Genomic DNA, 21,759 nt, shown 5'->3' on the forward strand with positions numbered 1-21,759 from the left:
CCAACCAGGCTGGAAGAGCAGACAGGAGAAGTTACTGCTCATTGCCCCTTTCTGTCTCTCCTTGAAGAAGGTTATGGACTTTTATTCCTTCTTCTTCTCAGGATTGACTTTGAGCTGCAAGTTTCAGGACACCAAACTTGGTGTCACCTTTCAGACGACACCTTTTCTTTATGAGATTGTGTCTTAACAAACAGGAGGTGATCGATCATCCTGAGGAAGGGTGATTCTTTTAACTGAATGGTGGAGAGCTTTTCTTAGAGGGTCATGGCCAAAATGGAGATAAGACATTAGAGTCTGTCAGAATAGGTTCTGGGCTGTGGATTCTTCTAGGACAGGCAAGAAGACATGGGGTGTCAATTCAATTTTTCACTTTTGCTCGGTCAAACATTTCCTCCAAACTAGAGCCAACCCAGTCCTTGATTTTTTTTTTTTTCTCTCCCATCCAGCAATCTCAGCACTGCATTGCCTGGGGAAACAAAGACTTTTTTTCCCCATTTTAACATAACACAAGGGGCACGGTAAAGTATAAATAACAGGCCACTGAGGTTGGTAGGGAAGCTGTTTGCATTTTTATGTTAGGGCTGGGGTTTGAAGGAGAGAAAACCTTGTCAGGAAGCAGCAAAGAGAACTGTGTGGTAACACTGTTTAAAGTAATATTAAATCAAAATAGGTTTTCAAAACCCATACAAAAGCGTAACCTGAGTTTAAGCAATTCAGGCACTTAATAGGTTGTACTACAACACTGTGCCCAGACCAAGCAATTAGCCAAGCAGATTCTTCCAGCTTCAAATGTCTCTAAAGCAGCTCCTGGCATTTATCCAGTTTTCACTCAAATATGTTAGTGCCTAAACCGAAGGTATTTGTGATGGGCAACATTAAAAACAGCTTTGGAGAGACTTCCTGCATTAGGTTTTGTCCTGCTTTGGTTTAATTGTATTTCTCTAGGCCTTTCACTTACCATTTTGAATACCAAGTCTTTGCTAATGCACTCAGTGTTACTTTGCCTAATTTGTAGGCTTCGAGGCCTGTGAATCCTTTATTTGAATCTTGCTTTAACTGTGGGAAATAGGAAGTGAACAGGGAGAAGCAAATCTTTCATTGCAAGGCACTTGTTCGGACTATAAATTAGGCTCTGCACAATGGCAGCAGAAGGAGGCAAGCCTGCCTTTCTGGAGCCCGCGACAGGCTGGAAAAGATACGAGCTTTCAAGGATAACCAGGCAGAGACTGCTTTGCTGCATGTTTGCTTTATGAGCATGGAAAAAAGACTTGCAGCTAATGTTTGTCTATGAAAAGTGGTTTAGTCAGTAACCTTGCACAGTCCTCAACAAAGAGGAATCCCTACTTGGCAGCAAACAAATAGTAAATATTTCCATTCATCACCTTTCAGAGATGTATTGGGAAACTTTTAAAGCCTGTTTGATTTTACACAATGGATATTGTCACAGCTTAACACCGCAGGCCCCTACACAGTAATAAAGGATATTTATGCAACACAGTTCATTCTTGACATATCTCCTGTTTGGAAATAAATGTGAAGAAAGTGTTAAATGACACGTACGCTGTGAGTCTTTGAGTCACTTCAGTAGGATAACTCTTGACTTTGGGTGAAAGATGTGCTACAGGCAGGCAGAAGCTTAAGGCTTCAGGGAGCAGAGTGCTGTCCCTTTTGAAGTCAATGGGAAATTTGCCAGTCAGACCAAGATTTTATGCCTAAATTTGGCAGTCGTTAAATGAATTTGAGTAACTTTCCTCATATTAACAATCTGGTGGCATTCGGCTTACTCAGCTTCACATATGTTTGTAGGATCAGGTTTTCTGTGATCCTGGTGTTCATGTCAGTGTAATATTGTCCATTATTAAAGGAAAAGATTGCCCTCTCAAGTAACGCCTTCCTAGAAGTCATCCTGCTGGAGCAGGAAATCTTCTGCATGGGAAGGTGGCATTTTAGGGTGATCTAGTAGAAGGGAGGTGGCTCAAAAATAAACCTAAAATATCTTCCCCAGCTTTGCCACTGCACTTCTCATGTGGCTTTGGTAAGTCTTTCAACCTTGCTGCAAGGTAGTGTTTTCCTGGGCAAAGGATGGGGAGAATAATTGTTGTTTGGTCCTCAAAAATGTTGTAAGGATTCAAGGACTAGTATCTATTTAAAATGGCACTTAATTTACAGTTTATTTTACCTGGTTTTGTTTCAAGTAGCTCCCAAGACAGTTAAATTTTTAAAAAACGTAAAAGATTTACATTTTCTCCTTTTCTGTAGCTTGTGGTTTTAACAGAGCTATGTATAATCACTATTCCTATATATAATCTAACTTTCCTTTGTTGCAAAGAAAATCCACCCCCCCTGTGGTAAAGGAGAGACTGTAATGTTAAAATTACAGTTCACTCTTGGGGATTTTGAGGGACAGCTGACAAAAATTAGAAGTACTCTTAACTGCTTTAATAGAAGAAATTGTGACTCAATAATGACCTCTTTATTCATTAGCATCTCTAACCCACCGCCTTCCATCTCCAGATGGAAGTGGCTGTTGAAATGCAGAGTATGTAATAAATAATGTGTATTTCAATGTGGATCACTTGACAAATGATTAAAATACTGTCATCTCTGGGGAGGAAGATGCCTGCCACTTAAACAGGCACTTGATCAGTTTTACAGTAGATAAGAAGTGATAGAAAAAAAAGTTAAAAGGAAGAAGTTATTTTCTGGGAACTATCAAAGCAATTTCACGTGCATAGTTCCCTTTAATTTTGATGACCAACCACAGTGAATGAGGACCTCAATTTTTTTATGTTTTTTCCCCCTCCCTGCCTCCCACTGCCTGAGCACTGTCATAGTCCATATCTATGTTTCAGGGAATTAGCTTATACTTTTCTCAGTGTGAAGAAATGCTGCTTTGTGAATCCACACTATAATTTCCGTAGTCTCATGGCTTACCCTTGGTCTCTGATGCTGATCCAGTCCCATCCCGTTTAGTTTATGCAGTCTGGTGAAGGCATAAATCACGGAGCGGTGGCTTGCACAGTCACAGTGGAAGCTTTGTGGTGGTTAAAGCTTTATGCCCTCCTCTGCTTTCCCAATTTTCCAGTGATCCCAAAATGCATTAGATGTAATGGAAAGTCAACCCCATCATGGGGATGATCACACACCATGCAAACAGAACAGCATATCACTGCTGTAGCGGTACCTTTAAGACACGTTGGTGTTCATATGTATTTTTTTTGGTACACAAGCTTGAGCTTGCACACAGCAATGTTAAAAACAAGTTCACGGATACGAGCCTGTCCCTCACATGGCAGCTTACTTGTTCAAGGTGGACCATGCTGTGCTACCATCAGCAGAATCAAACACTCTTGGTATTGGCAGTTGAATCCATTTGACAAGTTTTTACTTCTCTGTTAAGCTATCTAAAATGATACATAACAAAGTTTTTGGGCCACTAATTAAAAGTAAAATAAATTGTGTTGTTGTCTGCTTTAACAATACCACAGTAAAATGATCCATCCATGTTACAGTGGTACCTGGCAAGGACTGACAGTATTAAAACTGCTTGAGAAGATGCCTTTAAGTATTAAACACTGGTAATCAAATTATTCCCAACTCATATAGCTTCAGTGTCTCTTCCTCCCACTAACAAAAGTGGTTCAGCACTGGCTTTGTGTCGCATTAGAGCTGATGTCTTTCATTTTATCCTTGGGCTTTCTTTCATATATTACAACTCATTTCTTCACGTATTTTTCAGATATGGATTTGGCTTTTTTTTCCCTTAGTCAGGTCAGAAACATGCCTTGATATATTGTATAGCAACAGCAACAACAACAACAAAAAAGCTAAGTAACTCTTCATCATTATTATAGGCCCAGCAATGTATATTTCCCCCCAGTTTTATTGCTATCTGTCCAAGATAGGACTTTGTTTCAGCTTTGCCCTGCTTCACTCTGGCGTACCATAATCTGGTGAAAATTAAATCATATGGAATGTGCAATTGAAGTCCTATGCCATTTAACTTACAGAGCATTTTATTTCAGCTGTCCTTTAAACAGTTCCCAGGCTAGTTCATTATGACTGCTGCTCACAATTGCTCAGGTTCCTTCTGGTAATGTGTTCTGCAAACTCTTCCACATATCATGGAAATCTAAAGTTTCATTTCTCTCTGAGGCCAACATCTGTTTGTGCAATATTGCAGTAAAAGTATAACCATATTTTTCTTCTCTTAAGAAAGTCTGGGTGAACAGGGCTTGATCAAGCAAAGTAATAAAATATTTGCTTAAAAAAGAGCAAAGTACTTTTCAGAACAGCAAAGAAAATGTCGTGAGGGATGGGTCAAGACTCCTAGTCTTAGGGAAGAGGCTCTTCCCTATGCTTAGGTGCGTGGCTTTTCCCATGTCTTTCATTGGACTATTTCTTATTTCAAAGCCTTTGAATAAGAAGACTGTTCCATTTCACTCACTGTAAAATTAGGTGTGTTCTTTCACAAGCATATTCTGTAAACGATACTTGTTGTTTCCAGTACTGAAAAAGAGGCAACCCTTTGCATTTCATCTTTCAGTGTTATGTAGTTTGTCACGGGTTTTGCTGCCACACTGCCCGAAGTAATCTATAGTATACAAAGTCTGGAAAGCAAATTTTCTCCAGGGAGTGACTCCTCCAATGGTGGAAAACACAAAACCCCATCAGAACCACACACACATAATATTTGAAAGGCAAATCTTGGGAAATAGTGATTCTTATTAGTTACCAGGGTCAGCTTGTGATTTATTGCAAAGTGTGTAATAGGTGGCAACAACAGCATCCTGGTGGCCTGCTCCCTCTCCAAGCTTCTCTAGGGATCATTACTAAGGTTTGAAAGATAAACTTGAAGCAAATGGCACAGCATTCATTCACAGTTTCAGTAGAAGTCCTACTGTTCATAAACTGTAACAGAAGGGAGGCACATAGGTGTTCAAGGGGAAAGTGAATTAGTTGGGAATAAAGGCAACCATGACTGGCAAAGAAAGTGCAAGGATGAAACCATAAAAAATAATCCTTCCTGTCACCAGTGCCCTGAGATACCTGCCCTTGGTGGTGTGTATTGATCTGTGTGGGGTGGGCTTGTGTGGTCGTGTGGTCATGTCTCCTGTTGTCACCTCATCAAGTGTCACTGTTCTAACACAGCCTAAGGTGTAATGGTAGCTTGAAGTCTCCACTTCTGTCATGGTTTGACGTTGCTGGTATTTATGTCCCAATGCAATATATTGGGCAGAAGACAACACGGGACTTAGCTGAATTGTGATTGTGTAAAGCAGATTTAAGTAACAGGAAAAGGATTATTTTATAGCCTTATTAACAGTGAAGGGGAAAGGAAATCCCATAACAGCTCTGGAAGTCTCTTGTAAACAGAACAGTTACAAGCGACAACAGAACCCTTCCAATGACCATTGTAGGAATACTTTCCAATCTATAGATGCTGAAAATATGGACTTCTTTGTCAGGCTCTGAGTAGGTCTTATAATTAGGAACATTTTGCCTCCGAAGTCATATCCTTACAATTTCTTTTGATCTGAACAGTAAGCATTTACTATTAAATGATGTTTCTCAGTCGCAACGTAACATCATCAGCCATCTAAGGTAAATTACATTTCTCTAGGTGCCTATTCAGTAATCTGACTGGACCTCCATAACTCCAGTTGTTTTTCTTTTATTAACTGTAGGTTCTTATCAAAGTGTTGGATAACAACGATAATGGCCCAGAATTCTCTCAGCCAAGTTACGATGTCACCATTTCAGAGGACATCCTCCCTGATACTGAAATTCTGCAAATTGAAGCTATAGACAGAGATGAAAAGCATAAATTGAGCTACACTATTCACAGCAGCATCGATACAGTCAGCATGAGAAAATTCAGAATTGATCCCAGCACTGGGGTACTCTATACTGCTGAGAGATTAGACCATGAAGCTCAAGATAAGCACATCCTAAATGTCATGGTAAGAATGCAATATTCACTTGGCTCAGAACACAATCACTGCTGCTTCAGGTGCATATGTGCCTTACCCTTTGCATGGGCAAAGGACTTTCAGTGCAGTAAGTAGTCATTAATTTCATCTTGCCTGCCCTGCTGTGTATTTATTTTACATTTTTTTATTTGGTCTTTTTGGGAAACTTATTGTGAATTCATGGTATATAATGTGATATGATTTGCTATCTCAAGGGAGAGCAAAGAGGAAATTATTTAATCTCTTGGCATCTGGTCCCCTCACTCCAGATAATTTTCGGAGTTTCTGAAGAGAGGCTGAAGGTTATTTGAGAAGTTATTCACAGGGAGATAACTGCTTTCTTGCCATAAAGAATGCTACAACGTTTCTGAAACAAGCCTTTTTTATAGTAGACTTGTACAGACTTATTTCAGTAGAAAAGCTGTTGATGCACAAAATAGTTTTCAGCTACATTGACAAATGTTTGGGTGCACAAAAAAAAATAATTACTGTTTTTTGATCAATGTGCCTAAATTACAGAGCATGTCTGTCTGTTTTGAAGTGCAAGTTGTATATTATGGACTGGAGGTTAATTTAAAAAGGATATGCATTAGTTTAAACATTGTAGTCTGCTACTTTCTTTAATCACTTAAGACTCCTGCAAAGAGATCTTTGAAGGAACAGCTCATGACGTCTTAGATATGGGCCATCTCTGGGTGGGGAGCCAGAAATCAGAGAGCTGCTGTTGAGGTCCAGCAAGCAGGAGTTGAGCAGTGTCTCAGCTCACAGTGTGATGTGCTGCAAGTCCTTTGGTGAGTGGGTGAAGAAATCAGTGTCAACTGAAGCACAGAGACATGGCTGATAGAGGTCATTTCCCAGTGGTTATGTTTAATCCACACAACAGGGGGTTTGTTCTGTTTATGGAGAACTTTTGGGGATTGTGTTGGCAGGATTATCAGTGTAGCAGTGCTGAGATCTTTAGTACGGGGTTAAGAGAGGTGTGATAAATGATACCTGTGTTTGGAGTGCTCAGCACTTCTTAAAGTTATTTCTACTCTCTTGTTTACTATTGGTATCATCATCTTCAAAAAGATATCCTAAAGATATCCTAAAAATGAATTTAAGATGTCATGTGGTTGCCACTTCAAAAATCCATGTCTTCATGGTTAATTGCCATGAATTTTTTCACAAGAGAAAAAAAAAAGTATCTAAGCTCTTTCTGTTCCACTATGTCTCTCGCATGTGAATATGTTTTAGACTGTAAGTTCTTTGGGACAAATGGATTTTTTAATTACTTTGTTTTAAACAGAACTGAAAGTATTATTAGCATTCAGATGACTAGTATTTCTGAAGTTTTGATAGAAGGATATTAAGATGTGTATTATGCACTTGTTCTATAGGTCCGAGATCAAGAATTCCCTTATAGAAGAAATCTGGCCAGAGTCATCATAAATGTGGAAGACTCCAATGACCACAGTCCGTACTTTACCAGCCCATTGTATGAAGCCTCAGTGTTTGAATCAGCAGCAGTTGGATCAGCAGTCTTGCAGGTCACAGCTTTGGACAAAGACAAAGGAGAAAATGCAGAACTTATCTACAGCATTGAAGCAGGTTAGGACAGATGATGAAAATGTAGCATCGTGATTCACACTATGCACGGAGTAGTGCTGTGATGGTGACACACAAGTCAGCTTCTTCTCCTGTAGGGCTGGGCAAGTGAGACACCTTCTTGTTGGTTGTTTTTTTTTTTTTTTATTTTGAAGCTACTATACCTAAAACCTGTCAGAACAGAATCTCATTTACATTCGCTAAGCAGCTATAGAGCCTTTTATCTCTAAATCACTGGTTCAAAACCATCACAGAAGATAGTTACTGAAAGCTACAGCAAATGACTTGTTTTCAGGTTGCTGGCTTCAGTCTAGTACGCAGTGGATCCTCCATAAACAAATGCCACCACAGCTGGTACGTCCTGGAATTTTTGCTAATATTTGGGTCAGAGGAGAATGGTGACTAACACCAGGGCTACGCTAAAAACTTCTGTCAGCAGAGCCACAGCATTTTAATGGCACAAGGTCTCTTGAAACTGAGGGGAGGCACGCTGGTACCAGATTAAAATTGCTTTTGCTGTTGAATTCTGGATATTTGCATTCACCACATAATCTGTAGCAGCAAAAGCATTTCTCTGCTGGTGCAACAGCATGGTCATGAGAAATTCGCATTATCTCTGCCACACGTGCAAGTGAATGTAACTTTCTTTGGCTCATATAGAGCTGAAGTTTAGGTTATATATAATCTCCAAGATAAACTGTTAACATATATACAAGAGGGGTGCCTGGAAAAATGAGAGAAGGAAGTAGAAATTTGTAACCCTTGGATTTTTTTATGTTTCATTTCTACTTTTTTTTAGTAATATGAAGCTTCACATTGTAATAATAGCAAAACTTGAAACCTACATTGACCTAAAAAGAAGTCTTATATTCTGCAGATTGTCCCCATATTAATCAGATCACAAGCCTTTCCCAACATTAGGCTCTGATCCTACAGGACCATTATTTATCCCTATATTATTATAAAGACTTGTCACTAGGATGGCTTACATCAGTTAGGAACAGGCTAAATAACAAAAATAAGTAATGAAATATCTACTCCTTCTCATATTGATTTAACTTCATATAGCTCAAGCTCACACCTTAAATTAAGCTGATGTAACCTGAAGTTAAGAGAAGACCCAAGGAACTTTTTTCTGTCATTACTCTGTATACTCTGTGGAAGTAGAGTTAAGCAAACCAAGAGGTAAAATATTTTTGCAGCTATAAGTGCTGAATTTAGACCCCTCTGATCCTACAAAGATCTTAGCACTACAAAACAAATATTTCCTTTATGCACTTCATTTGGTCTTACCATTTATTTCTCAGTATTCTCCAGTGGCCTTTAAGTTACATCAGGGAAAATTTTGCACATGACCAGACAGGACAACATTGTGCCTTACAGAGCAAACTCTGAGCAGACCAGATCAGGTTATTGGGACAATGTTTTCCAAGGCTGTTCCCAGCTTTTTCTTGACAACTTATTACTGTTATGGACTCCAACCTATAGGTGCCACCACAATATAAAGAGCATCCTGACATACTAGGATTATGGGTCCCATACACTGGTAATAGAATCATACATGATGCAGACAGAAAAATATGATGATTAGAAAGAGTGCTTTAGCAATTGGATGGTCCTTTTTAGTCTGCATGTTTTCCTCTTTTCTGGAGGCTCTCTCTTCCATTACAGCCTGTTTCTGTTTCATCATGAGCTCTCCCTGCTCTGTCAGACTTCAAACTTCCATTTACTGTAGGCCATGCACTCCTCCAGTTTCATTATCCACAGATATTCCAATCCCAGATGCATCAAAATTCTGTCTTCTGCTGCTGTAGTTTTGATCATCTATAAAATCTGATGTTGAGATACTAATTTTAACTGCAGCATTCAGATTGGACACAGCCCTTTCTTTCAGGGGAATTACTTATATCACCTTACATGTGAAGAGAGGAATTAGTAAAGAAAGTAGCCTTTGGGTAATTTCGTAAGAAATTCCCAAAGGAGAAGAACTAGCTCTGGCCTTACATGAGGCAGTCAGTAGCTAAAAATTATTTGTATTAGCAAGCACTGACAAAATAACTGCAGAAGCATTTGCAGTGTCTGCAAATATGACAGATACTGTGATCTTTATGAGAATTTGTAGCTCTGGCAGAATCTCAGCTCTGCAGTGGATATCACAATTTTTGTTTTAGCTAGTAGAGTAAACTTTACTGATCTGAAGGGATGGATATAAATAGAAAGCCACTATCAGTATTGAACTACATACAGTAGTATGTAGCTTAAATTAGCTTCCAAGCCCCAGAATTTACAACGGAGAGTGAATCACATCTTAAAAATTGTTCATGTTAACGCACTTCATTTAGGATTCCATGTATTTGGTGTTCCAGCTACAGTTTTCACATTTACTGCTGTGTGCACAGCATCTGTAACAATCACCATTAAAAGAAAATCTCGTTTATCACCAGTTACCTGAGACATATTTCTCTCCAGGTCATAATAGATGCTTGACTCTAGATTGCAAGGAGTTCTAGATTTTAAAGTGTAAGTTACAATAGCAGGGACATGTTGTAATCATTGGAATAGCTGTAACTCAGTACATGCTGTTTGTATTTTGAATCAAATTCATAAAAAAAGACTGTATGCATATATATGCCATACACATATGCAGCATCCTATACTTTAAGCAGGCACTCAAGGAACAAGCAAAATATGGATTGCCTAATAAAGGTGATCTCTAATTACAGAGTAAAGGTACAAATCAAAAGTTTTGAATCTGTCTTTCTAAAGAAGAGGTTGGCAAAAAGATCCAAACTCACTGTTTTCACCTTTATGCAACCAGCGATATCCCTGCTCTCATGTTACAACAGACATTTCATGACATTTTCTGCTAAATCTCATTCGTCTAGATTTGGCCTCCTCAGAGATCATGCAATAAATCTTTATGCCACAAGATACTTGAAAGTCTTTTCTGTGCTATTTGTTTTGTTTTATTTTTCTAAATGCCACTTTAACCTTTTTATATTCAGTTCTAAGAGTCTTGAACCACTGTAATCTTCTCTGCAGTTGCTTAATATCCCTTTCAATTAAGAGCCCGAGTTGTTATCTATTTGTCATGTAATTGGCTCGTTAGCCTCTGATCTCGTTTCTTTGCCTTAGGTGTACATGTATTTGACTAATTCCCACAATTTAGGGATGCTTTTTCCTACTTCAGTAGGAGTAACGTACATGCAGCACTTGCTCAGATGTTGATACTTAGAATCAAGATATAGATAGCAGCACCTGAGTTTCTGAAGGTTTGAACACCTGTACCATCTACTGAGATGCCTGATTTTCAGAAATGAAGGCTGGAAGGGCCTTTAGAATTACTATATGTTGGGGTTTTTTTTCAATAACTGCCTTTAACAAATTGCAGCTAATTGCTCCTAAATTATCATTAAGTGTGTTGTATTTAATTTCTAATTTGCTTCTAATATTTGTGTTTTAGGAAATACGGGAAACACATTCAAGATTGAACCTGTTTTAGGGATCATTACATTACTGAAGGAGCCAGACTTAACCACAATGGGACAGTTTGTTTTGTCAGTTAAAGTGACTGATCAAGGTTCTCCACCACTGTCTGCAACAGCAATTGTGCGAATATCTGTGACAATGGCAGATAACTCCCACCCAAAGTTCACTCTCAAAGAATACCAAGCAGAGGTTAATGAAAATGTGGATATTGGTACTTCTGTCATCTCTCTCTCTGCGATAAGTCAGTCCACGTTAGTTTATGAGGTTAAAGATGGGAATGTGGATGGTGTCTTTACTATAAACCCCTATTCTGGAGTGATCACCAGTCAAAAGGCCCTTGATTACGAACGTGCTTCCTTCTATCAGCTCATTGTACAGGCAATGAATATGGCAGGCATGGCATCAAATGCCACTGTTACCATTCAGATTGTTGATGAAAATGATAACCCACCCGTTTTTCTCTTCTCTCAGTACTCAGGCAGCATAAGCGAAGCTGCTCCTGTAAATAGCATAGTCCGGAGTGCAAATAACAGTCCCCTCGTGATACGTGCCACTGATGCTGACAGCAACCAGAATGCTTTGCTTGTCTACCAGATTGTTGAGTCTACTGCAAAGAAGTATTTCACAGTAGATTCCAGCACAGGTGCAATAAGAACAATTGCAAATTTGGATCATGAAACAATAGCCCACTTCCACTTCCATGTGCATGTCAGAGACAGTGGGAATCCCCAGCTTACAGCAGAGAGCCCAGTTGAAGTGACCATTGAGGTAACTGATGTCAATGACAACCCACCAGTCTTCAGCCAGGCCGTATTTGAGACAGTCTTGCTCCTGCCCACATATGTTGGTGTTGAGGTTCTCAAAGTCAAGGCTACAGACCCGGATTCAGAGATCCCTCCTGAACTAACATATAGTCTAATTGAAGGCAATATGGAACATTTTTTAATTGATTCAAGCACAGGGGTACTCACCATTAAAAACAATAGCCTCTCCAAAGACCATTATATGCTAATAGTAAGAGTATCTGATGGGAAATTTTATAGCACTGCTATGGTGACAATAATGGTAAAAGAAGCTATGGACAGTGGGCTCCATTTCACACAAAATTTTTATTCCACTTCTATCTCAGAAAACACCACCAATATTACAAAGATTGCTGTGGTGAATGCTGTTGGCAACCGCCTCAATGAGCCTTTGAAATACAGTATATTAAACCCAGGCAACAAATTTAAAATCAAATCCACCTCAGGAGTCATTCAGACAACTGGCATCCCCTTTGACCGAGAGGAACAAGAGCTGTATGAGTTGGTGGTGGAAGCAAGCCGTGAACTAGATCACCTTCGTGTTGCTCGAGTGGTGGTGAGGGTTTACATTGAGGACATAAATGACAATGCTCCAGTTTTTGTAGGGCTTCCATACTATGCTGCTGTGCAAGTTGATGCTGAGCCTGGTACCCTGATATATCGAGTGACGGCTATTGATAAAGATAAGGGTGAAAATGGTGAGGTGTCATATCTTCTGAAGGAAGACTACGGACATTTTGAAATTGATAGAGGATCTGGTAGTGTCACTTTAAAAGAAGCCTTCAATTCTGATTTATCTAATATAGAATATTTGGTTGTCGTTCTTGCAAAAGATGGTGGTAACCCATCGTTGTCTGCTTTGGTAGAACTCCCCATTACCATTGTTAACAAAGCAATGCCTGTATTTGACAAGCCCTTCTATACAGCTTCCGTGAATGAAGATGTAGAAATGCACACACCAATTTTAAGCATAAATGCAACCAGTCCAGAAGGCCAGGGTATCATTTATATCATTGTTGATGGAGATCCCTACAACCAGTTTAATATCGACTTTGATACTGGAGTTCTGAGTGTCATCAGCCCACTGGACTATGAAATAAATTCTCTTTTCAAGTTGATGGTGCGAGCCAGTGATGCCCTCACTGGTGCTCGAGCTGAGGTCACTGTGGACGTGATCATTAATGATGTTAATGATAATCCTCCAGTTTTTGATCAGTCGGCTTACAATGCTACTTTGTCTGAAGCATCTTTGATCGGGACTCCTGTACTGCAAGTTGTTGCAATTGATGCTGACTCTGACAATAACAAGATTGTGCAATATCAGATAGTCCAGGACACCTTCAACAGCACAGACTACTTCCATATAGACAGCACCAGTGGCCTAATTCTGACAGCCCGGATGCTGGATCATGAACTCATACAGCAATGCAGCTTGAAAGTCAGAGCAACCGATAATGGGTTCCCACCACTAAGCAGTGAGGTTCTTGTTAGTATCTCAATAACAGATATGAATGACAACCCTCCAGTTTTTAACCAGTTAATATATGAATCATATGTGAGTGAACTGGCACCTCGGGGTCATTTTGTGACTTGCGTCCAAGCCTCAGATGCTGACAGCTCTGATTTTGACAGGCTGGAGTACAGCATCCTATCAGGAAATGATCGGACCAGTTTTATTATGGACAGCAAGAGTGGTGTTATCACCCTTTCCAACCATCGCAAGCAGAGAATGGAGCCAATGTACAGCCTAAATGTTTCTGTGTCAGATGGGCTGTTCACCAGCACAGCTCAGGTGCACATACAGATCCTTGGGGCCAACCTCTACAGCCCTGTGTTTGCACAGAGTGTTTATGTTGCAGAGGTTAGAGAAAACGCTGCTCCTGGAACGAAAGTAATCCATGTGAAGGCAACAGATGGGGATTCAGGTTTATATGGCCAGATAAGCTACTCCATAATAAATGACTTTGCCAAGGACCGATTTTTGATTGATAGCAATGGGCAGGTCCTGACAACTGAGAGGTTAGACCGGGAGAACCCACTGGAAAGTGATATCGGTATATTTTTGAGAGCCCTCGATGGAGGTGGCAGGACTACCTTTTGCACTGTGAGAGTGATAGTAGTGGATGAGAATGACAATGCTCCTCAATTTATGACGGTCGAATACAGAGCAAGTGTCAAAGCAGATGTTGGGAAAGGTTATTTGGTGACCCAAGTGCAAGCAGTAGATCCAGATGATGGAGCCAATTCCAGAATTACCTATTCTCTGTATAGTGAAGCCTCCGTTTCAGTAGCTGATCTGCTTGAAATAGATCCAGACAATGGGTGGATGGTCACCAAGGGTAGCTTTAACCAGCTGAAAAACACAGTTCTGTCTTTCTTTGTCAAAGCAGTTGATGGTGGCATTCCGGTAAAGCATTCCCTCATTCCCGTCTACATCCATGTTTTACCCCCAGAAACTATTTTGCCTTCCTTTTCTCAACCCCAGTATTCTTTTACCATAGCAGAAGACACCCTCATAGGTAGTACCATTGACATTCTGCATGTTTTGCCTAATCAGGGTGCTGTGTATAGCACAGTTAATGGTGACCTGACTGAAAACAACAAAGAAGGGGTTTTCATCATAGAGCAAGACACGGGGCTCATGAAGCTGGATAAACGACTTGACCACGAGACAAATCCTGCTTTTCACTTCAAAGTTGCGGCCACCATTCAGTTAGACAGAGTAGATATTGTGTTGACTGTGGATGTGGAGGTTAAGGTGTTGGATGTAAATGACAACAAGCCCATGTTTGAAACAGCTAGTTATGATGCTATCATAATGGAAGGGATGCCTATAGGAACAAAACTTATGCAAGTTAAAGCAGTTGATGCAGACTCGAGTGCAAATGGGCAGGTCACCTATACACTTGCAGTGGAATCGGAGCTGGAGAAGATCAAAGAAGCGTTCACTATTGACAGTAACAGTGGCTGGATCAGCACGCTGAAGGATCTGGACCATGAAAAAGATCCTGTTTTCACCTTTGCAGTGGTGGCCTCAGATCTGGGGGAAGCTTTATCTTTGTCATCAACCACCTTGGTCTCAGTGACTGTGACAGATATAAATGATAATGCACCCATCTTTGAGCATGAAGTGTACAGAGGGTCAGTGAAGGAGAGTGACCCTCCAGGAGAAGTTGTGGCTGTTCTTAGCACCTGGGATGAAGACACGTCTGATGTCAATCGGCAGGTTAGCTACCATATTACAGGTAAGAAACAACTTGCATGCATTCTTCCCAAAACCAGCTTTACTGGACAACTGTGCATGTGTCCAGTTTTAGTTTTTTAGCAGGGTTTCAGCTAAATTATAGGTGTGAATCAGACAATTGCATCTCTCTTTGATTTTTTTTCTTTTTAATTTGGACAGAATTTGCAGCAAGTAGCAAAGCTGAAAAGAGGGAAAGGGAGTGTGTGTGTGTGTCTGGGTTATTCTCTCTCTAATTTCCAAGATTAATGCTTCATGATTTGCTGCAGGGCAATGTAGTGTGACCCATCAACCCATCATAACTGATGTGTCAGCTTGGAAACCATCATGACTTAATGTTTCAACCAAGGGAAGAAGAACATTTTATTCTTAAGGAGAAAATCCTTACATTTCCAAGCGTGTAATTTTCTTTAAATAGCATTTTCTTTTCAAGATAGGAAAGTGCATGCAGGAGCCACTTTGAAATACCACTTTTTATTGGGGGCAGGGGAGGGGGAAGGAATTAATTTTACATTGGAAGGAGTGGGGGGATGCCATTTCTTATCAGCACAGATTTCTGTCCAGGGAAATAGTAATCCACTTAGAAGCACTGGTTAGCTGCCATGCATTGTTATATACAGCATAAGGCAATTTTGATTACATTACTAACATATTTTTCAAAGCCTGGTAACATTGCTCTTTCCTACTGTGCTATATTTTTTATCATTCTTTTCTCCTAGATACAGACTGGCTTTTGTTATGAGTGATGGAGTGCTGCAGTTATTTTTCTGCCTACAACTTACATTGTCCAATACGTTTTGTTAGGGAACAACTTTGTCACTCCCCCCAACCTTCACAATCCAAGAGCTAATATTAATTACCTAGTAACAACCAGATTTTTTAATAAATTCACATTTTTTTTCTCACTGGATAGGATTAAAATTACACAAGACTTCATGTAGGAAGCAGGCTATGGGCAAAAATTACTTAACTAATGGCATAGCAGTTTGTGTATTTTGCTCTGGAGGATAAGACTCCTACCCCTTGGAAATGACTGTGGGATGGTGTGTAGGGAGAAGTGTGATACTCCATTTAGCCATAGTTTGCCTGTGTTACACATCAGTAGTAGCATAATTTTCAAAGCAACCAGAAATTCATTTTGACCATTTACTTGGAAGTCTGGATTCAGTTTAAAGGTTTGCAAAGACTGTGTGTTTATAGTGTGATGTGTTGTAGGATACAAGGAGTGGTTGAGGGAACTGGGGTTGTTTAGTCTAGAGAAGAGGAGGCTGAGAGGAGACCTTATCACTCTCTACAACTACCTGAAAGGAGGTTGTAGTGAGGTGGGTGCTGGCCTCTTCTCTAAAGTAACAAGTGATAGGACAAGAGGAAATGGCCTCAAGTTGTGCCAGGGGAGGTTTAGGCTGGATATTAGAAAAAATTTCTTCACTGAAAGAGTGGTCAGACATTGGAACAGGCTGCCCAGGGAAGTGGTGGAGTCACCATCCCTGGAGGTGTTCAAGAAACGTTCAGATGTGGTGCTTAGGGACATGGTTTAGTGAGTTAGGTGGTGTGGGCTGACGGTTGGACTTGATGATCCTTGAGGACTTTTCCAACCTTAATGATTCTGTGATTCTGTGATTCTGTTCTATGATATTTAAAGCAGAGGCAAAAACAGTCTTGTGGATAAAGCACAGGATTTGGAGGCTTTGGGCAAGGTGCATTAATTTTTGGTGCTTCAGTTCCCACATATGTAAAAGAAAATAAGTAGTGCCTCATCCTAGCGATTTTGTGATAATGTGTGATATTTTGTGATATTTGAAGGAGTTTGAGGATCCCAGTATAGAAAGTACTAAATCTAAAAGAAAGTACTAGGTGTAAACCCATCGTGTCTGAAAAAAATATATGTTAGTGATCATTGGCTGATGTACTGCTTTTCTCATTGTTCTGAAGTCTTTCAGTCATCTCTTGTAAAGAACTGTGCTTTTAGTTGCATAACAATATTTTCTTCATATCACTGTGCTGTTAATTTAGCAAAAACTGGACTTTTGAATAATAACTGTCACATGTGACTCAAAAATTATAGATCATATGGTACCTTAATTTCTATCACAGTTCAAAGTATGTCATATATTTTGCTGGTAGTTTAGTTTCTGAAAACATTCAATGTCAAAACCCAAAATTTGTCTAATGGCTACTGTACAATTGCTAAAGTGTATGAGCTCAGAAATTCCACTGTCTTTGAATGTATCTTTTGAATTTGGGAAAAGCACAAGGAGAAATTAGGTTCTTAATGTCAAAACATATTAAAGTACAGTTTAATGAACAAAATAGTCTATTCACACTTTACCTCAAGTTCAGCTCAGGAGCTGCACTTGAGTATTTCATGGAGTCAGATCAGCTGGCTGATTATTCAAATGCTGTGGCTTTCTGGAGGCATTTTGAGCCATAGAAGCTTCTGTGAATACAATAAACAGACTCTGAGGAAAAACAGAACACTCATAAAAAGGAAGAAGAAAACAAATAATGAGTCTGACATGTGGATCCACCAAAACCAGCTTTGTGCAAATGCACCTGGAGGAAAGTAGCACACAGAAGATACGTAGATGGAAAAAATCAGAATTTAGGAGATGAAAGAAATAAACATTCTGGGTCAGATGTGATCACTGAAGAGTCCTTTGCACTCTTTCGAGAAATAGAAATGCTTATTGCAGCCTTCTGGTCAACTTTGAAAAGGGGTAGATACATTCTGGTGGATAAATATATATCCTGTTTTGAACTCCTTCAGTTTAGTATTGGTTTCAGTTATTACTGACAAGTAGTTGCCATTTTCAAATCCACCTTCACCTGCATCTGATAGTGGGGAAAAAAATTTGCACTTACCCTTTGTTATTTGTAGGCTGATAGCAGCTGGAGATGCACACGAAGAAAAAAAACACTATATATAAATCTTAATAAAAAATCAATAGGAAGTGCAGATGACATAAATGCACTTAGGGAGCACAGTAGTTTTTTCTTTTGAAGGCTCATTTGAGGTCATTGCCTATATCATTTGAAGCAGTTTGGCTAAAACCAGGGCCCTGCTGATGTTTAGCCAGGATGTTTAGCCAGCTTAGACTCAGCCAGATATTACTGAGATTTAACAGTGGTAAACTAGGAAAAGCCACCAGAAAAATGTCAGTTGCTAAGATTTCAGTATTGTAAAGTGTTATGTGTTCTCAGCAATGTTAATGTGGCTCCATCAGGCACATAAATCTAAGGACAGACAATAGTCTTTAGGCTCGGTTCAGCTGAATACAAAGAAGATGAACAGTGTGTTTTGGAAGAACTGGTATTATACACAGCGGGTTTTGCTGGGTTGATTGCCCAGTATGAGCAAAGTCATGGGGTTTTTTTAATTTTTTTTTTATATTTGAGATCCTGGAGTTCTGGAGAAATGGATGTTTGTTTGGGGAGGACTTGTGCAGCAGGCTGAAGAACAGTGTCTGCAATTTTATGATAGTAAAGCTAAGAGGATTGGGTTTATCATTTCGGCAGCTTAGGAAACATGCAACATCTTAAATGGAGTGGAGGATAAACTTATTGATTTTAAGTGATGCAAATGCCTAGCGTTCCAATTGGGAACTGAAGGTATCAAAATAACATAAATGTAAGAGTTAAACTAAATAAATAAGTTAGTAAATATTCAGTTCCTCCTTCCAGATCAGGATATTGCAGTGAAAACTGATACTGTTGGCTTCTAGTTTTCAGTTCCCTTTTAGCCATTATAATTCCCTCTGTGTGTGCTTTAGTAATGATGTGTGTCAGGATTTGTTTATTTTGGATCACTGTGTCTCTGAATTTCATTTGTATCTGGCTGTTTTCTTTTTTTACTTAAACTTGAGCTTGATTTGGCTTTGTACTATTTGCTGACTAGGGAGGGAGGAAGCGCATTATTTAAACTTGAAGTAACAAAAGATAAAAGATAATGCTGAGTCTTTTAGCCTCGAAGCCTTTCTAAAAAGTTACTGGAGTGTTTTTTGTAGCTGGCACTTCAGTGTTGTGACATTCAAAGTAGAACATAAGAAAACTGCCAAAAGATTTTAAAGAATCCATTAATACATGTAGTCAGGAGGCTTCCGTTTAGAAAAACTACATTATTCAGAGCGAAAAACTAATTAATTAGAATGCCCCTAGGAAACTGAATCTGCTTACATATATTAGTGAAAAAGTTAATTAATCACTGCAGAATGAGATCTGCGTCAAGACTTATATATAAGTACTAGAAAATAGTTCCCTGGGCCACAGTGTGGATATTTTTGCCTTTCCTTTTTAAAGAATATTTCCTTGACAGTATTTTAGTGTTTACATCTCATTATTTCTGTTACACTTTGTAGTACAACTTCCACCCTTGTTTTCCATCAACAAAATATATAGCCAGTCCTGAAAAGAAAAAAAAAAAAAAAAGAAAGAAAGAAAGAAACAAACAAAAAGGTAGCACTAATGAAAAAGGCATGCAGGTAAACTGTTAGATGTTTGCTTCTTATTGCACAGGTTTCTTGGTCATTCAGGTTGATCCCTTTCTAGTGGAATAAAGAAAGGGGTAAAAGGGATCCCAAAGACATTTTTTCTATACATACTCCCCAAATTCCTATGTGTGATTTAAAAGCCATTCCATTAACAACAAAGCAATAGTGATTTTTAAATTGCTCCAAGCTAGTGTTGCTGCCAGTCATAAAAGCCACCAGCTGATTTTAATTAGATTTTACCTTTCCTCTTTTCTCAGCAATAGGATAACCATTCCTTGAATGTATTGCTTCATAGTTGGTCAAGACAGTTAATCACTTCCTTTTACAAAAGGACTAATATTCAGGAAAGCACTGATTGATATCACGAAGCTAAATAAGAATATTTAAGACCATCTTTATTAATGGTTTACAACATTAAAGTCACTGTGACAAGATTACAGCCTTTTATAAGGGAGAGTTAAGCTTTTTTATGCTGGTGTTGAGCAGAATAGAGATAATATAAAGTCAATCAGCAGGGGTCTACCTTCTTTGAAGTCACATTAAGACTCAAGTCAATGGACAGATTCTCATGGACTTGGATTGTGTTTGGATCTGGCCTGTAGTGTGCATCAACATACTGTGTAACCTTCTTTAGCAGAAATGTGTGTTTATGTCACACAACAGATTAAACAAGGTTTAACTGAGTCCTCTGATGATTATTCCAGACTCTTGTAGAAATCAGTGGGAAAATTGGGATCTGCTTGGTTTTGTGATGGAAAAAGGCAATTTTCTATCAACAAAAATTATATGTTTGATATTTAATTTTTGTACTCTGTATAATTAGGGGGCCTTTTATAACTATAATGCCTATCAGACTAATTTTATGGAAATCTCATCCATTAAAACATGTTTTTTTGACACAGATACAGCTATCGCAAATGGCGATGCTTAACAGGAAAGATTTGCTCAGACTGTCTCAACTGACTTCGTTTTCATATTAAATAGAAACCAGCCTATCTTGTCATTGGTAGCTAATGAAACAGGCATAGATTACAGCCTGTGACCTCTTTTCTGCTTTTTGATGTAGAAAGAAGGTATGAAATCTGCATTAGACTCTTTTCCTTGGTTTTAAGCTCAGTTTCAAGTTCATATCTTCTCTGTCTTGTTTTTTTTTTTTCCTAAGAAGATCCTTGGGAACTGACAGAATTGTGACACCAGAAGCAACAACAGTGATACCTAATTGCTTGACACAAGAGGCATCTCAAATAAATTCAGCCCTGGATTTTTTTTGAAATACTTATTGACTCAAACATTCAACACAAGTACTAGTGAGAATGGTTTAGAAACCTGGTCTTTCCTTTGAGCTTGGACAGATCCCATGACACATGTCAGGACTCTGAATCAAAGTTGTAAGCAAAAGTACACTAGCATGCTAGACATTCTTAATCCTGTACAAGAAAGAATAAGCATTCCCTTAATATTTTTATACCACTTTTATACATGAAAAACATGGGAAATGGTTCTCAGACTGCATTTCTGCATGGGACAGCACAGGACAAAGCTTAATAAGGTGGAGAAAGAGCTAGTAGCAAGTTAGCTGGAATTAAAGTTCACCCAGTGGAGCAGCATGCTGCTTTTTTTTATGTCCTCACTCAGTTTCTATAGCACATGAGTTTGCTATGAGTATAATACTCTACCCTAAATTATTACATGTGAAAATCTGTTTTTACAGACCAAGGTTATGTTAAACGCTGGGCGCAGAAGACTAGCTTTATTGATTTTGGCTGGGGTAGAACAAATTTTCTTTGTAGCAGCTGGTATGGTGCTAAGTTTTGGTTTTGTGACCAAAACAGCATTGGTAACTCAGGGATGTTTTAGCTATTGCTGAGCAGTGCTTACACAGCACCAAGGCCTTTTCTGCTTCTCACCCCACCCACCAGTGAGTAGGCTGGGGGTGCACGAAGAGTTGGGAGGGGACACAGCTGGGACAGCTGAGCCCAAATGACCAAAAGGATGTCCCATACTATACAACATCATGCTCAGCAATAAAAACTGGAGGAAGAAGGAGGAAGGGGGAGTTTTTGGAATGATGGTGTTTGTCTTCCCAAGAAACTGTTATGGGTGGTGCCATGAATTCCTTATTTTGCTTTCCTTATGCACACAGCTTTTACTTTACCTTTTAAACTGACTTTATCTCAACC

At 39.2% G+C, this 21,759-nt stretch overlaps 1 protein-coding gene across 1 annotated transcript in view; it reads left to right on the forward strand.

Moving 5' to 3' along the window:
* The window catches only part of FAT3 (FAT atypical cadherin 3), a gene marked incomplete at its 3' end in the record, with an annotated part of 64,039 nt that overhangs the window by 13,864 nt on the left and 28,416 nt on the right, over nucleotides 1-21,759 (forward strand). Inside the window, exons 3-5 of the mRNA XM_010076102.1 lie at nucleotides 5,688-5,963; nucleotides 7,352-7,562; nucleotides 11,023-15,096. Coding sequence (XP_010074404.1) covers nucleotides 5,688-5,963; nucleotides 7,352-7,562; nucleotides 11,023-15,096 — 4,561 coding nt within the window. The remainder of the gene's footprint in view (nucleotides 1-5,687; nucleotides 5,964-7,351; nucleotides 7,563-11,022; nucleotides 15,097-21,759) is intronic.

This window comes from Pterocles gutturalis, unplaced genomic scaffold, assembly GCF_000699245.1.
Source record: "Pterocles gutturalis isolate BGI_N339 unplaced genomic scaffold, ASM69924v1 scaffold12813, whole genome shotgun sequence".
NCBI classification, from domain to species: Eukaryota; Metazoa; Chordata; class Aves; order Pterocliformes; family Pteroclidae; genus Pterocles; species Pterocles gutturalis.